We start from the raw sequence: 18,062 nt of genomic DNA on the forward strand, positions 1-18,062 counted from the left end.
TTCCTTGTTATTGAAGGGAGGAATCTCTTTTCTGAGTATCACATACAGACATGGGCGTCCACAGAGGGGGGCAAGAGGGGGCAGTGCCCCCCCCGGGACTGTGCACATAAGTTTCCACCTGTTCGTTCATTGGCCCCAGCTTACTGTGGTTTCTGTCGCAATCCCTCGAAGATTTTTCTTCTGTGCAGCAGAGTTTTCTTTTAGCTCCTTCCCTAGGTTCTCGCTCCCCCCTCCCTTGTCATGGTGCTGCCAGTGCGTATTACTTCAGCTGTGACAGAGAGAGAGAGAGCAGCCAGGGAGCATCTGATTGGCCAGTAGCACAGATTGCAGCGCGGGAGAAAACGAAGGAAGGAAAGCCCTATCTATTGCAGTCTGCAGCCTTGTACTTGTGAGTTCTGGGGGTATTTATATAATTACTTGCCCCTGTGCCATCTGTTTGTGTGTTCTGCTGGTATTTATACATGTACTTGCCCCTGTGCCATCTGTTTGTGAGTTCTGGGGGTATTTATGCATGTACTTGCCCCTGTGCCATCTGTTTGTGAGTTCTGGGGGTATTTATACATGTACTTGCCCCTGTGCCATCTGTTTGTGAGTTCTGGGGGTATTTATACATGAACTTGCCACTTTACCATCTGTTTGTGAGTTCTGGGGGTATTTATACATGTACTTGCCCCTGTGCCATCTGTTTGTGAGTTCTGGGGGTATTTATACATGTACTTGCCACTTTACCATCTGTTTGTGAGTTCTGGGGGTATTTATGTATGTACTTGCCACTGTACCATCTGTTTGTGAGTTCTGGGGGTATTTATACATGAACTTGCCACTTTGCCATCTTTGTGTGAACTAGGGTTGCCACTTGTCAGACAACCGGTATTTTGAAGGGTTGCCCGGGTCAAAACTTCCTGGATGGTTTTTCAAATTAGGGAAACTATGCAGGATTCCCATGATTGACCCGGCGATCGACTGATCGCAGTGGCATAGCTCCACCCCCTGATGGCAGTGACACACCCACCTATCTCACAGGCCCGCCCACAGATGCCTCCTTGCCCCACCCTGGAAAATTCTCTGCGGACACCCATGCATACAGATGGTTTTGTTGGGGTAGGTCCAAACTATAGTTATTGAGAAATTCTGTATTGTAGTTGGCAAATTAAAGGATGGAATTATAGGGCTGTATCTGACTAACTTCCATGAATCGCTCCTATATATATATTGTCAGATATGTGACTGAATATCAGAGACTTTTTACTGCCAGAAAACATTGGGGTTCAGGTATATTGTTGTTTATGTTTTACTGATTTATGTTGAGGACTGCTGGGATCTAAAAACTAGGTTGTTAGAATAATGACATGTGACAATTTTGGACATTTTTCCTGCTGAATTTTTTCCTTATTTAAAGTTATTTGGTTTAACGTTTAGTATGCTATAGAATGGCTAATTCTAAGCAACCTTTCAACTGGACTTAGTTTTTTCTGTTTTACAGCTTTTTAATTACCGTATATACTCAAGTATAAGCCGAGTTTTTCAGCCCCCAAAATATGCTGAAAAACTCTACCTCGGCTTATACTCGGGTCAAGCGCAAAAACGGTCGCCGGCGTCTAAGAATAGTCGCCGCGCCCAAGAATAGTCGCCAGCGTCCAAGAATAGTCACCGGCGTCCAAGAATAGTCTCCAAGAATATTTGCCAGCATCCATGAATGGTCGGTATCCAAAAACGAGACGCCGGCACCTCCAATGGGAGCAGAAACTTACCAGAAGCTGCTGCATTTCTCACCCTAGGATTATACTCGAGTCAATAAGCTTTCCCAGTTTTTGGAGGTAAAATTAGGTACCTCGGCTTATACTTGGGACGACTTATACTCGAGTATATACAGTATTTGCCTTCTTCTAAGTCTTTCTAGCTTTCAAATTGGGGTTGCTGACCTCATCTAGATAACACATGCTCTGTAAGTGTCACGGCCGGCACCCGATACCAGAACAAATGCCAAGCACCCTGGTCTCGGCTCGGCTTCACCAGTAGTGTGACCACCGTTGGGCTTCGGGAGGAGCCCTCAGCTTACTTGGGTGCCACCTGGACTTAACGAGGGATGCAAGGCGAGATGTTCTGGCTGGCGAAGGGGCATGGCTGATAGCAGAGTCTTTTGGGCCGAAGGTCACGGTACAAATGGAGCAGGCAAGAGAATCGTCAGACAGGCAAGGTCGAGGCAGGAAGATATCAAGAATCGTCAGGCAGGCAAGGGTCAAACCGGGTTGTCAATCAAGGGGTTAAGCAGGAAGAGTTGTCGTAGGCAGGCAAGGGTCAGGATACAGAATGCAGAATAGTCAGGAACAGGCTGGGTCAAACACGGGTAATCAAACGGACTAGATACAGAACAGATCAGTTGCACAAGAAAAAAATCCCAAAAAATTGTGAAAAATCTGAAAAAATCGTGAAAATCTGATTTTTTTCCACCAAAGCAAATTTTCGGGGGAAAATGTAGTAATAAATAAGCGTAAAAAAACAGAGCGGATTTGATCAGAGTTTGTAGCAGAAAATATTGAGATCAATTCTGACTTTGATAAATAACCCCCAGCTCTCTTTACTCTTTCCGGTGAAACTATTTAGGGATGCCTTTTCCCCACTATTTTTATCCCTTATATTTAGCCCAAAGAGTACATCAGGAATGGGGAAAACAAGATACATAAGTTGTTAATTATGTACACAAAATGCCATTATTTGTTGATGATATTGCTATGTCCATCTGCCTTTGATTCCTCCTAAAAATAAGTACTCCTTCAAAAATGATAAGTCCTAGAATTGGCACTTGCGGTATCACCAGTCTGTATTTTGGATACAAAAGTCTGTGGTCTGTTATGTAACAATTAATATATATTTTCTTTACCCCATACAGAGAATCGAGAAGATGTTTGTTGTGATATTAATTCTTGCAAGTGCTTCTGGAATCCTGACTCAGAAGGGTGAGTTTCAGTCTCTTTTATATACATGAAGTGAGACAACCAACACTATACACACACCATGATCATTATAATTGTTTACTGTTTTCTTATATATCAAAACAAAAAAGCCCAACTAGATAACTGTAAAACCCTTCTACACACAGATACTGGTTTAGTAGCTTATTTACTAAAACTCACTCAATTGTTCTCACTTTATTTTATTTTTTTAAAATGTGACCAAGCTCCTAAACCCGAATGCCCTTAATTTACTAATAATTATTCTTGATATGATCAGTGCGAGAAAAAGCCACAACAAAATCAAGCATCAATTCAAATCATGCAAAGTTTTTTTTATCAGAATTTATCTGATTATTGGGCAAAAATCAGCACAAACAGCCAAAACTATTGAAAATCATGAAAGTAAAAAACATGTTCCAGTTGTTCAAGGGGCCATCTGCCATTGACTTCTATATCATTTTGACAGGTTTTAGCTGGAGGATTTTCAGATTTGGATTTTAAGCAGTTTAGGAACATAATAAATCTCAAAAAATTTGTTTTTTCCCCTCTAAAAATATGATTTTTTTTGTCCTTTGACCAGAAAATTTTGAAGCTTCATAAATATTTTAAAATTGTATATGAGAAATGAAAATTGGCTCCAAACCTACTTGCTATTACATTTACATCCCTGTTTCTGATATTTAAGAGCCTATTTATTAAACCTCAAATTTTTCTTATCGAGGGGAAAAACGTAAATTTTTTGAGGAAAAAAACGAATTTTCAAGATTTATTATGCTCCAAAGCTGCAAAAAATCCAAAACCTGTCAAAATCATGTAAAAGTCAATGGCAGATATCCCTTTAACATATTGAAGATGTTTCTTGCATTTATGATCTAAGAGGGTTTTGGGCTTGTTTTTGTTCAATAATCTGAAAAAGTCACGTTTTTCAGACGACACATTTAAAAAAGTTGCATGATTCAAGCATTAAATCAAAAGAGTTGCATGATTCGTTTTGACGTACGATTCGGTTTTGGGAGTTTGGCCAATTGTTTTAATTATAGTGAGAAAAAGTTGAGTTTTAGTAAATTCCTGCTGGCACCACTTTAAAAATATCCATGTATGATTTCTATAACTGAACCCTCCAACCCAGATATATACCTATGTCAGAATAACAATGTTCACATTGGAACTTAGGCTATCTTAAACTTTAACAAGCAATGTAGGAAGGTATGCTGGACCTTCACACAAGTAAATGATGGGGGGCTGGAGGGAAGGGCTCAGATTTAGTCCCATCACTTTAAAAATAGAAAACAAAATTACTGTAAATAAAACAAATTCTTGGGAATCTAACATTCATATATTGATTAATTTGTTAAAATGGAAAGTTGCTGAACAAAAAAGTGATTTGGACATTTAAGTGACAACATCATACTGAAATGTTGGTTAGGTAAATAAGCTTTTCATTTCTTAAAGGAGATCTTAACCAAACTATAATTTTTTTTAGCAGTTTTTGAGATATTAGCAGTGTTAGTGACATAGAGAGCAGATTTATTAAAATATGAGTTGGTGCAAAAAATGCGGACGAGAAATAAAAACGCGTCAAAACTTGTTAGACTTTTTTCTCGAATGCTAGTTTATTTAAGAAAATAAATATTCCTGCTTGTTTTTTCATTGAAAACTGGGAAAATAAATAAGTGAAGTTGTTAGAGACTTCTATACAACCACACCAGCTTTTACTTGTCAGTTTTTTTCTGTAGACTTTTTGTGTTTTTTTTCCTTAAAAAATAATTCCAATTATTTAAGGTTTTCTGAGTCCGTTTTTTTTCTTTGCATTTTTCTCAAATCAATTACAAAACGCCAACTCTATTTTTAAGATTGGGCTTTTTGAAGCCAAAAATCGGAAAAAGCCAGGGAAAAGGCTCAACTTACTAGGGATTTATTATTCAACAAAATTGTGACAGTTCCAAATATGAAAATACAACAGCTAAATCCTGCTGAAGTCAATGGCATATGTCCCTTTTTCAATTGGCAGATCTTTGTTTGATTTGTGGTTTTAGAGGTTTTCAGGTGTTTTTGATGCTGCCTTTTGTGTGACAATATGAAATAGTCATAGTTGTTGTGCAACAACTTGTTTTCTGCAAGTTTTCCATTTGTGCTTTCTCAGTTCGGATTTTTTAATTTATTTCATGACATTCCTGGTTTTAGAGAAAGTGAGTTTAGTCGTGGTTTCAAAAACCTCAAAAACCACGAAAAATGAGACTTGATAAATAAGCCTCCAGCTGTTGATATGCACTTTCAATGCATCTCGCGCATTTTTTGAATTCAGCCTATCTCAGTTGATCCAAATCCTATTATCAATGTAAAACTGAAAATATCTCAGAAAAATGTATGTAAACTACTAAGGCGCTCATAGTAGAAGCGTGAGTTAACTGAATCCATTTATATTTCAGTTTAGATCCCCTATAAATAAGCAGAACATAGAGGCACATTTATCAAGGGTTAAATTTCGAATTAAAACTCATACACTCCTATAAATTAAAAATTTGACTAGTCAAAATTTATTGATAAAAATTTTTAGTACGTGGACCAATTTAATTGACCTAAAAACTCAAATTCGATTTGAATTCGATCAAGCTCCATTTGAGATTTTTCCCCGAAAGGCTGCAGGAATCGATCCCTGCACCATGAAAAAATGTTGACAATTTGAATTCAAATTTTCAATTCGACCATTGATAAATGTGCCCCATAATGTCCAGGAATATGAATGTTCTAGTCAGGTTTGAATAGAAATTCAATAACATAGATTAGTAAAATTAAAAGTCAGTTGTAACATTGTTACCAGGTAGTTCAGTGTAGCTTATATACAAATAACAGTTGATGATTATTATTTTTTTTAATTTTGCTTTACATTCTAAATTTCTAAATTTTGTCTCTGCAGATATGAGTGGCAAGGTGTTTTTCATCCCCAAAGAATCCAGTTCATCTTATGTGGTTCTTTACCCGATGAAAAATGGTCCTTTTGAAAGCATTACAGTTTGTCTGAAATCACATTCAGCACTGACGCGAGATTATACACTTTTCTCTTTGGCGACAGCAAACAAAGACAATGACTTCCTCTTGTATCAGGAGAAACAAAACACATTTTCTGTATCAATAGGCAACCAAGACTTGTTCTTCAGTATACCACGCACTGCAGAAGTGAGGAGCATCTGTGTGAGCTGGGATTCTCTGACTGGAGATGTGGTTGTCTGGGTCGATGGAAATCCAGATCCTAGAAAGATATTTATGAAAGGGTACAGAGTCGGTGCCAGACCCATCATTATCATTGGACAGGAACAGGATAATTATGGGGGTGGGTTAAATGTTTCTCAGTCCTTCGTAGGAGAGATAAGTGATATTCACATGTGGGATAGAGTCCTGACCTCTCAGGAACTTATGGATGTTCTTTATAATAGGGGCATGGTTGGCAATGTAATTAATTGGTATAACTTATACTATGAAACAAAAGGTGAAGTCATTATACTTCCACAAGTATGTAAAATTAATTATAAACCTGAATATTGTAATTATGTTCCTACATAAGGACATCCCCAGGCATAAATGACTCAGTAACTGCCTTGAAGATCTTACAGGATATTACACCTTTGGTCTTCTAACATAACAATATGAATCCCTTAAAATCAATCTAACAGCCTCCCTTAATAATCTTATTCTCTTATGTTTGCCTTCCTAAACCCACACCTCATCGAGTACTAGTTCTATCCCGTGTCTCGTTGTATGAATAATTAATTCTTCCCTGTGTGAATAATTAATTCTTCCCTGTGTGATTTATTAAACAATAAATAAACATGCAAATTAAATACCTGTTTAATGGGTGCAGAAATAAATGGGATGTAGATCAATTCATTAAAAAATGTTTATCTCTCAAGCAAACTTACTCTATTTTATTACAAAAATTTCAGCTGTGCTACATTAAAGGAAAACAATACCCCCAAAATGAATACTTAAGCAACAGATAGTTTATATCAAATTGAATGACATATTAAAGAATCTTACCAAACTGGAATATATATTTACATAAATATTGCCCTTTTACATCTCTTGCCTTGAACCACCATTTCGTGACTCTATCTGTGCTGCCTCAGAGATCACCTGACCAGAAATACTACAACACTAACTGTAACAGGAAGAAGTGAGGAAGCAAAAGGCAGAACTCTGTCTGTTAATTGGCTCATGTGACCTTACATGTGGTCTGTATGTGTGCACAGTGAATCTTACGATCTCAGGGGGCGGCCCTTATTTTTTAAAATGGCAATTTTCTATTTATGATTACCCAATGGCACATACTACTAAAAAAGTATATTATTATGATAATGGTTCATTTACATGAAGCAGGGTTTTACACATGACCTGTTTTACTCAGTATCTTTTAATAGAGACCTACATTGTTTGGGGGGTATAGTTTTCCTTTAAAGGACCACTTGGTGGTGGTGGGGAAAAAAAAAAAGTTTTCGCAAAAATTATCTTTGCAAAACTACCGTCAGTGGAGCTGATATACTTAGGTGTCAATTTTCGCCTTACAACACTTTGTGCAGAAGAAGAAAGGAGAAAGGAGAGAAAAGATTGCTGGGAGAGAAGTAGAGAAGAGATAGAGAAGCGTTAAACAGATAAAGAAGGTGGAGGCATCAGAGAGGGTTATAGAGAAAAGGAGAGAAGAAGAAAACAGGGGAATCAAAAAGAGAAAATGAAGGTATTAAACAGCAGCAGATTAAGGAATAGTGAGAGAATGATATAAAGGAAATAATTTTGGGTAAGATAAAATATGATGAGGTTGTGCTATGTTATAACACACAATATATAGGCAAGGTGCTGTGTTTGCAGAAGCTGAATTGTCAAAGACAAATTCACAATTTTAATTTTGGGGTCCCTACAGATAACACATACTTACGTAAATCTATGCATCAAATTGTGCAGGAAATTAGAAGGAAATATCAAAAGGTAAATAGCAAAATGGCTTCGCTTTAAAGTGGGTGAAACCAGAATGCATTGGTGTGTGAGGCTTATTATAACAATGGATGTGGCTTATGGTTGTGGGAGGGGCTTGTTTTAGCATGCCGCGCTATGCTCAGCACACAGAGCACCCCTCCACTTTTTTCACTCCAATTCAAGCACTGGCAGCGCATACGCTTATTCATCAAAATGCAAAGTTGCACCTCGGCAGACCAATAGTAGCGAGGTATCGCCAGCGAAAATTTGCCAGCGCGAGCATTTTATAAAGAACTTTTGCTAGTGTTACTTTCTTTCTAGCAAAACTTCGTTAACCCACTTATGCTGAGGTCAATTTGAATAGGGTGGGTACATATAGGTCATATATATGTCTTTATTAGAGATGTTGCTGCAAATGTTTGAAGTGGCCACTTATTATTACACATGTCCAAAATAAAGACAAAAGAGATCCTCTAATGTCCTAGGCATGAGCCCACCCTAAAACAAATGTGGCATGCCCCTCAAACACTTTTTTTTAAAAAATAATTTATTTAACAGTTACAACTTTTAAACATAATCCCACTTTAAAATGTGAAAAAACACCAGCATTTTGTCTTTTTTTCATGACTTTTCAGCATACAGGATATGATGTCACTGACATAAGATTGAGGAGGAAGTAGCTTCATCACTCTGGCAAAAAGGGTAACTTAGTGGAAAATTCGTACTTTAGTGAATTTGCGGAGTAATGATCGTTCTCTTGAGCAAAAAAATTTCAGGATGTGAAACATTGTAAGTGCTGAGCTCTTTCGCTAGCAAGTTATCCTCCACGCCTTTTAGTAAATTGCCGATGTCCCTGCGGATTGTCTTTTTGGAGAATTTTCGCTAGCGATGGGCACTTCGCCCTTTAGTAAATCTGCCCCAGTGCTTTATTGCTATACAACAACGATGCACACTGACCATACTTACACAAACATCCATTTCATTTGCCCGCTATTTGCTAATATTTGTGTGCAATGCAAACTACTTGCAAATTAAGAAAAGAAGGGCACAGCAGTGCAATATTTAAGGGGGTTAAACAATTTTTTTCTTAGAAAAAAACCACGATTTTTTCGTGATTTCTTAAAGGAGAATTCAACCCGTGATAAAAAAAAATCCCTTCCCCCCTACCCTGGGTAGACCACCCTCCCTTCTCCCCCCAGCCTACCTGCCCCCCCCCGGGCAAATGCCCCTCATTTTTTACTCACCCCTGTGTGCAGATTCTGGCCTCGGAATTCACGGCAGCCATCTTCTGTCTTCGTTCTTTTTCGCCGAAAGACTTTCGGCACATGCGCAGTTGTTTGGGACTGGAAATTTACTCCAACTACGCATGTTATAATGCCCTACACATGAGCCCACTGTATTGTTTATGTATCAGGGGCGTTCCTGCCATGAGGTAAAGTAAGCACCTTGCCTCAGGCTGCAGTGAACGGCCAGTTACAAGGGGAGGCAAAAAGCCACCTCCTGTAAATTTAAGAGACAAATTTCCGTTTTTTAAACTGGAAATACGGCTCTGCTAGTGCAGAAACCGCAGTACGCGCTCGTTGCACTAGCGATGCATCCCCTTTTGACCCGCTCCAACGCTAAACTTTTAAGCGCGCAGCGAGAGAGGGGGGCGGCATCTGGGTTGTGGCCTCAGGCGGCAGCAGCCCACGGATCGCCCCTGTGTTCCATATGGGGAAACCCGGTTACCCAAAAAAAAATTTAAAAAAAAGAAATGATGCCAGCGTTTTTTGGGACTTAGAACCTTTTTCCACTAAATCTATGTCCAATGCACTTCGCCTGGTCTGAGCTGGCGAAGGAAAGTCTGGTGAAAGAGGTAACGTTCAGTAAAATCCGCATCTTAGTGAATTTGCAGAGTAACGTCCATTCGACAGAGCGAAAATTCGTCTGGCGATAGAGTGTGAATGAGCATTAGCGTCTGTCTCTTTCGTTAGCGAAGTTACATCTGCGCCCGTTAGTAAATCGGTAAAATGCCTGAAAGCGGTAACGCTGGTGAATCTTAATAAGTTTGTCCCATAGTCTGTAAGACTACTAATACATTGTTATTGTTACTTTTTATTACTCATCTTTGTATTCAGGCCTCTGCTATTCATATTCCAGTCTCTTATTCAAATCAATACATGGTTGTTATGGTAAATTAGACCCTAGCATAAAAAGCTAAATAAGTCAAAAACCACACATAATAAAAAATGAAAACCAATTGCAAATCGTCTCGGAATATCCCTCTCTACGTCATACTAAAAGTTAACTCAAAAGTGAACAACTCGATTTACATACCTCCCAACATTTTGGAAGTAAAAAGAGGGGCTAAAAATTTTTTGTCATGTAGCGCGGCAATTTTTGACCACGCCCATTTTTGTGGCCACACCCCTTAATTACCATGTTCATTTTACAAAGTTTGGCAGGTTATAAAAGTTTGAAAATATTTCTCCTTATGTAAACTGTTAAAATTACTTATTTTCTTATGTCAAAATTGTTACAAAGAATCTTAGTTGCACCTGTTAGCTGTACTGGCCTCTCTGCCAAAAGCCAATTCATTTCGAAACTTTTTTTCTTTTTCTGGCTGTTCAGTGCAGAGAAAAGAGGGACTTTCCAGTACAAATGAGGGACTGCGGGTTGAGCTGTCAAAAGAGGGACTGTCCCTCTGAAAGGGGGACTGTCCCTCTGAAAAAGGGACAGTTGGGAGGTATGCATTTAAAGCACATTCTCGACAAAAGGGGAAAACGATAAATAATGGATAAACACTGAAACCCCAGTTAGGAAAAAGGTGTGAAATAAAAATTCTGACTGTGTATCACGTTTAGCACAATGTAGGTGAATTTCTACAAGTACACACCTGCAATATGGCGTCAGTCCGTTTAAATGCTAAAAAAAAGATGTATACAAACAGGACACGTGACTTCTATGGTCACAGTGTATAAAGAAGTCTGTGATAAGGGACATTATTCATAGTCAGCACCACAGAACAGCTGGTTAGTGAGGTTTATGTCATTACAATAAAGTTGTACTGTCTCTTTAACAACTCCCTGTCACGAATTTTAAGATCTGTGTGAACCATAAAGTCATGCGGAAAATCTCTCTCTCCGGACTGGCCGCTGCTTCCTCAGCTGACCAGCGTGCTGCACGGAATGCTGGGAGTTTTAGTTCCGCTGGAATTCATTCTTGTGCTATCGGCAGACTTCAGAACTACATTTCCCAAGGTGCCTTTAGGGCTTGCCTTGTATTGGCCGAGCTAGAAACCCCACCCCACTGAAAAAAACCTGATAGACAAAGGGTACAGCTGTGGGAGGTAGGTGGCAATTGAACATTTTAAATTCGCGACCCGCTAATCAGATGATGCCAGAGAGTGTGAGACAGTGTGGGTTTAGGGCAGGGACATGTAGTTTGGCACAGTATGACAATGTCAGTGGTAGAGGGAGGGAATGGAGAGATCAGATAGGAACTGAATACAGAAGGGGCAGGAACAGCAGGAATCACAGGGGCAGAATTATTAGCAGACTTCCCATCTGATTCTTTACTGACACTTCCTCTCAACAGCAATGCAGTGATATAGGAAACCTGAATACTTCTGTCACTTACACAAAACAGTCAGTATTAAAGGTACAGTATCTTCCACTAGTCACAATGGTATATAATTATATATATATACTTGCATGGACTTTTATAGCAAATACACACTGGCTGCCCAGTACTTCTAGGCAAGTACTGTAGGTCTACACTGGGTTTCTCAGAGCAAAACACATTTAATATCAACTTCTCCCCCTCTCCTACTCTCTATCTATTTAGCTATTCTATCTGTGTATCCTATCTCTATCTATCTATCTATCTATCTATCTATCTATCTATCTATCTATCTATCTATCTATCTATCTATCATCTATCTATCTATCTATTATCTATCTATCTATCTATCTATCTATCTATTATCTATCTATCTATCTATCTATCTATCTATCTATCTATCTATCTATCTATCTATCTATCTAGCTATCTATCTATCTTCATCTATCTATTTCTATCTATCGGTCTGTCATCTATCTATCATCTATCTATTATCTATCTATCTATCTATCTATCTATCTATCTATCTATCTATCTATCTATCTATCTATCTATCTATCTATTATCTATCTATCTATCTATCTATCTATCTATCTATCTATCTATCTATCTATCTATCTATCTATCATTAATTATATCTTAGTTTAGATAAAGTACAATGAACTGTTTTATTATTATTATTATTATTACAGAGAATTTGAATAAAATGTTGTCTATGGGAGACGGCCTTTCCATAATTCAGAGCTTTCTGGATAGCGGGTTTCCAGATAATGGATTCCATATCTGTAATATTAAACTAGGGTTAGCTGTATGCAATATTTGTGTGTGAGCAGTCCTTCGAATTTCTCACTAACATTGACACTCTGTTTCTGTCAGTGTATCTCAGCAAAGATTTCTCTGTGGCCTGAAAATAAACTCCAAACAAAGTGAATCCATTGGACGTTTCCCATCAAGGAATTGCAGGGCCTTAAAAATGAGCCTTGAGTACGAGCTGCCTGAGCAAGCAAGTCCTTTCCATGTCAGAAGTTGACACAAGAGCACACACTTGGAGCTCCCTCAAGAAATTTCTCAGCAAGAATATGAGAATGTGCAGCTATTACCAGGCAAAGCCACAGATGTGAGCTAATGTTCTAGATCAGCTGCTGGACCTCCCATAATATAGAAAGATGGCCATCGTAGAGTCCTTAGAGGTTTTTGTACAGCGTGTTAATTACTGTGATGTCCCTGAGCAAGAGTGCTGTTTGTTAAGGCTGTTCCTTATGTTTTTATAAAGTGTTGGTAAGTTGTCGAGTCAGAGAGGTAATATGACTAATACGAGTTTGTCTATTTCTCAACTGATAGAGACATGACAGACGAATGGAGTATGATTGGAGTGGAAGATAGGAGAATTGGTGGATTGGAAGAGCAGAGGAGTGGTATAGATGGGACTATTTTACAACAACATGAGAGGATAGTAGCGAAGGAGTCATGGAATAGTGGAGTTAAGCAAAGGACAAATTGGCAAGGGAGGAAACGCCAGGGGCCAAAGGGGAACCGACAACCTTGGCTCAAGAAATCCAATTCATATTTGGACCCAAATCAGGGTACTAGTAGCAGTGTGTCATGCAGAGACAGGCTGAGGAACATCAAGTTTACAGAGGAGGAAAATGATGTGTTGGTCTCCAAAGTTCTGGAGAACTACCGCAAACTGTATGGAGACGATGCATCGAGGACATCGAGTTTCGAGAAGAAACGGATCTGGCGCGGCATCCTAGAAGCCATCAACTGCCTTGGCGTGAGCATCCGAAACATGGACACTTGTAAAAAGAGATTTGCCGACTGCAAACGGTTTGTAAGAGCTAAAATGAGCAAACACTGGCGCCATGCTGGCAGACGGTCAGCCGTGAATGTGTATTATGCAGATTGGGAAGAGAAGATCAAAGCAATTATATGTCCCCTTGGCGAGGCAATTCCAGGAGTCATTGACTCAGCTGACCCTTGCACGTATGAGTGTCCAGGTAACTTTCTATTTTTATCCATTAATCCAGGAGAATTTACTATGGTTATAGGGATATGAGTTACCACCCATAAATCTGTCAATTAATTAGCCCAAAATTCATTGGTAAAATTATGATTTTAAGGGGGTTATTAACCAAAATCAAACTTTTTCTCATTGTTTCATTTCAACAACTTCGACAAAACTCACATCCACAAATTTACCTTAGTTATCAATAAAATAATTCACAAAATTTGGTGCGGGGAAAGATTCTATAAAATCGTGAAAAAAAAAAAATCGTGATTTTATGCCTGAAAACTCCTAATTTTTTGAATTATCACCTGAAACCCAGCGCAGATCGTGATATCGTCCATTTAAAAAAAGTGACAACTGCCATTGAGTTCTACGTGACCTCGGCAGGTTTGAGATGGAGTATTTTCGAATTCGGACTAAGAAGACAATAGGTGTGCCATTGCACTATACGCTTTTAAATATAGAAGGAATGTGCTAAAAAAAGTAGTGTTTCAGGTTGATTTATTGAATATTTTATCGAAACCCCACATCATACAAAAAGGCAACGTTTCGGGCCTACCAGGCCCGTTATCAAGCCCTTTATGACCCGGTGACAGGAGTGGGTCTTCCAGACAGCACCTGACACAACAAACGTGTTTATCCGGGAGGTGAGCACTCCACAATAGTGATTGTGCTTTTATATGGTCATGTAACTCCTCGGTGACTTATAATATCTTTATAAATTACAGTAGAGGGTACATTAACCGCTACATAAAACACTATATCCAGTAAACACATAGGTTATAAGTGTTAATTTACTGAGACCCCCGGAGCCATGTAAAACTGCATCATTTATATGTACATGTTAGTGACCAGTGTTGGGTGCCCTGTACAGGTATGGGACCTGTTATCCAAAATGCTTGGGACCTGGGGTTTTCCAGATAAGCAATCTTTCTGTAATTTGGATCTTCACACCTCAAGTCTACTAGAAAATCATGTAAACATTGAATAAATCCAGTAGGCTGGTTCTGCTTCCAATAAGGATTAATTATATCTTAGCTGGGATCAAGTACAAGCTACTGTTTTATTATTACAGAGAAAAAGGAAATCATTTTTTTTAAAATTTGGATTATTTGATTATAATGGAGTCAGGCTTTCTGTAATTCGGTGTTTTTTGGATAATGGGTTTCTGGAGAACAGATCCCATACCTGTATTGGCACCTTTTGGTGATACACTCCACATCACGTGCCCAGATGCAAGTGGTTTTTGAATGAGCGCTAACCCTTCCTCTTGCATCTGGAGTATTGCACAAAGTGAAGGTCGTGGCACCAGAAGACGCAAATAGAGGGCTCAGTTATGGGCTGCGCTTACCAGTGCTCACTAACTTGCTTATATAAATGATGCGGTTTTAGAGGACAGGAGGGGTTGTTTATGTGCCAGGCTCTCTTAGCTATGAATGATCTAGTGCTTTGACTATAAGATGTTCTGATCTCTTGAATTTGATTACACTTGGACTCACAGAAAAAAACTGAAATAACTGATGCTGAAAGGATAAGTAATGTATGTGAATGTAAAATTGTTGAGGGGGCTATTCTAAGCACTTTTGCAATGTACATTCAGTATTAAATTTTTTTCAATTCCAAGATATTAAAGGATACATGTACTGTTAATATGAATGAATTTTGTTACAACAGCGCCACCTGCTGGTCAGTTTCCCACCAGTCTGACCACCAAGTAGTCAAGGAAGTTGTCAGGAGAAAGAAAGACTCATTAAAGTCCAGATAGGGGAATTGGGTAGAGGCTCTCACCTAGCCACTCGCCAGTGAAATAGTCAAAAATAAATGGAAAGCCAATACCTTGTCTGCTACAAACGGGTGAATCCCAAACTTTATTCCATGGTGCTCACAACACTTCAATGTTCATTGAACATTGAAGTGTTGTGACCACCATGGAATAAAGTTTGGGATTCACCCGTTTGAACATTGAAGTGTTGTGAGCACCATGGAATAAAGTTTGGGATTCACCCGTTTGTAGCAGACAAGGTATTGGCTTTCCATTTCTTTTTGAGGAGAAAGAAAGAGGCTGCTCTGATGTTCTTCTGCTTAGGAAAGATTTGAGAAAGGTTTCTATTTTTTTTCCTAAGCAGAAGAAAATCAGAGCAGCCTCTTTCTTTCTCCTGACAACTTCCTTGACTATTTGCTGGTCAGACTGGTTGGAAAATGACCAGCAGGTGGCGCTGTTGTAACAAAATCCAATCATATTAACAGTTCCTGTATTTAAAAGGTTTACTCTTCCTTGATGATGCCAGTGTTATATATATCTTCTTCTATGTTTTATAGATCATTGGTCTCCCCTGGAGAGTGTTTCGCCAGAAGCCCAGTTGTCTCCAGATGAAAACATTACCCCAGAGGTTCCGTTTTACTCTGACTCTCAGACATCAGCAGAACCAAAGCCCCAGGGTGAAAATGAAGAATGGCAAAGCTTTAGGGAAGAAGCAACTCTGAATGTAAAAGAGGAAGGAGAGGCGGCTGCATTGCCCGTGCCACAAGAGGAAGATGATAATCAGAATCAAGAAACGTTCTCTTCTTCTCAGCAGTGGGAGGAACAGCCTTCAGAAGAACCCGTCTATCCCGATATGGACCGGCTTCTCCAGCAGAGTCAGGATGCATTCCGGCGAAGTCTTAGGAGGCAGCTACACGCGGTCCGGCAGGAACTTCGGGAATTCCGACGGGATCACACCGAGATGATGGACTCGCTGCTTACACTTCATCGCGAACACATCATTGTAGAGGAACAACGGAATGAGATTCTTTCTCAGTTGGTGACAACTGTTAGTAATCTAGCAAGCAAGCTAAGCACTGGCGACGCATGCAAACCACAGCAATACTCACAGCCACCGTTGGCTACACCTATATCTATAGGCACAGCTGAAAACTCTTCCACTAGGACAGGTATTTCTTTACAGACTCTGCCACGTTACCCTTCCCGCCAGTTAACGGAAGATCCCAGACGCAACATCGTGCACAGAAAAAAAAAATTTGCCCTACACCATGGATCTATAGCCAATAAAAGGAAAAAATAAATATTTTTTTTTATCGGTCCCTTTTTACATTTCGGATATATTTTTTAAAATCAAATTATTAGTTTATTAAAAGAAATATATACATATTAAAATATGCTTTAAAACAACTGTGCAAATCATTTTGTACGATCTTGCAATATATTATAGATGGTTGGTCTTTATAACAGGGGGTTTTGGAGCTGCAATTTTATGCACAGGGCTCAAATTCATATTCATACATTCCCAAGAGGCTTCAGCGACCCTGAAATAGGATATATTGTTATATGTTGTTACCCATATTGAATAGAGATAACAACCAATCAGCACATTTTATTGTGTTTGAGAAGAAATCTGTGCAGTGAATGGCTGATGCTGTTAAAGGGGGTGGTTCACCTTTAAAGGAAAAATTAATATGGTTAAAAATGCCATATTTTATATAGTGAACTTATTGCACTAGTGTAAAGTTTCAGCTTGTCAATAGCAGCAATGATCCAGGACTTCAAACTTGTCACAGGGGGTCACCATCTTGGAAAGTGTTTATGACACTCACATGCTCAGTGGGCTCTGATTGGCTGTTGAGAAGCTAAGCTTAGGGCTCGTCACTAATTATCCAGCATAAAATGAGCTTCCCTGGCTGTAATATAAGCTGATGCTACAGGTTTGCTGATTATTAAATTCTGATGCTAATTGCACTGGTTTCTGTGCTGCCATGTAGTAATTATGTGTATTAATTACTAATCAGCCTTATATTGTGACATTTCTATTCTATGTGTACTGTATATTGTGAGTGGGTCCCTAAGCTCAGTAAGTGACAGCAGCACAGAGCATGTGCAGTGAATCAGCAGAAAAGAAGATGGGGAGCTACTGGGGCATCTTTGGAGACACAGATCTTTACTGCTAAAGGGCTGTGGTTGCCTTGGGCTGGTACAGAAGCACAAAACATCATGTACAACATTTCTAGCTACTTCTTTAGTTAGGCTTTAGTTCTCCTTTCAGATAACTTTTAGTATGTTATACAATGGTCAGTTCTAAGCAACATTTCAAATGGTTTTTATTATTTTTTTTTTTATAGCCTTTTTCTTCTGACTCTTTCCACTGAACCTGTCAAAAAACAAATGCTCTGTAAGGCTACAAATATATTGTTATTGCTACTTTTTATTACTCATCTTTTTATTCAGGTCCTCTCCTATTCATATTCCAGTCTCTCGTTTAAATCAGTGCATGGTTGCTAGGGGAATTTGGACCCTATCAACGAGATTGCTGAAGCTGCTGAATAAAAAGCTATTTAACTCAAAAACAACAAATAATAAAAAATGAAAATCTATTGGAAATTTTCTCAAGAGTATCACTTTCTACATCATACTAAAAGTAAAGGTAAAGATGATCAACCCCTTTAAAGGAGAACTAACCCCCAATAATAAAACCCACTACCCTACATAGTCCCCCCTCCCTGCTTCCCCCCTGCACAGGTGATTACCCCTGAAAGTGCCCCTA

At 38.9% G+C, this 18,062-nt stretch overlaps 2 protein-coding genes across 5 annotated transcripts; both read left to right on the top strand.

The window, feature by feature from the left end:
* Nucleotides 1-354: 354 nt before the first annotated feature.
* On the top strand, nucleotides 355-6,515 carry LOC108700683 (C-reactive protein). Its single transcript, XM_041575036.1, has 3 exons — nucleotides 355-388; nucleotides 2,891-2,957; nucleotides 5,872-6,515. Exons 2-3 carry the CDS (start codon nucleotides 2,903-2,905, stop codon nucleotides 6,513-6,515), a joined length of 699 nt encoding a protein of 232 aa, XP_041430970.1. The 5' UTR covers nucleotides 355-388; nucleotides 2,891-2,902.
* Nucleotides 6,516-11,197: 4,682 nt separating this feature from the next.
* On the top strand, nucleotides 11,198-16,988 carry LOC121393088. Of its 4 annotated transcripts, none has more exons than XM_041574413.1 (4): nucleotides 11,198-11,247; nucleotides 12,396-12,636; nucleotides 12,861-13,516; nucleotides 15,847-16,987. In XM_041574413.1, exons 2-4 carry the CDS (start codon nucleotides 12,536-12,538, stop codon nucleotides 16,587-16,589), a joined length of 1,500 nt encoding a protein of 499 aa, XP_041430347.1. In that variant the 5' UTR covers nucleotides 11,198-11,247; nucleotides 12,396-12,535; the 3' UTR covers nucleotides 16,590-16,987. The 4 variants fall into 4 exon arrangements, with proteins under 4 accessions (XP_041430347.1, XP_041430348.1, XP_041430346.1 ...); XM_041574414.1 differs by lacking the exon at nucleotides 11,198-11,247 and adding an exon at nucleotides 11,259-11,558 and having other exon boundaries at nucleotides 12,396-12,709; nucleotides 15,847-16,988; XM_041574412.1 differs by lacking the exon at nucleotides 11,198-11,247 and adding an exon at nucleotides 11,259-11,558.
* The last annotated feature ends 1,074 nt before the right edge of the window (nucleotides 16,989-18,062 follow it).

The sequence above is a fragment of the Xenopus laevis genome, chromosome 8S, assembly GCF_017654675.1.
Source record: "Xenopus laevis strain J_2021 chromosome 8S, Xenopus_laevis_v10.1, whole genome shotgun sequence".
NCBI lineage: Eukaryota > Metazoa > Chordata > Amphibia > Anura > Pipidae > Xenopus > Xenopus laevis.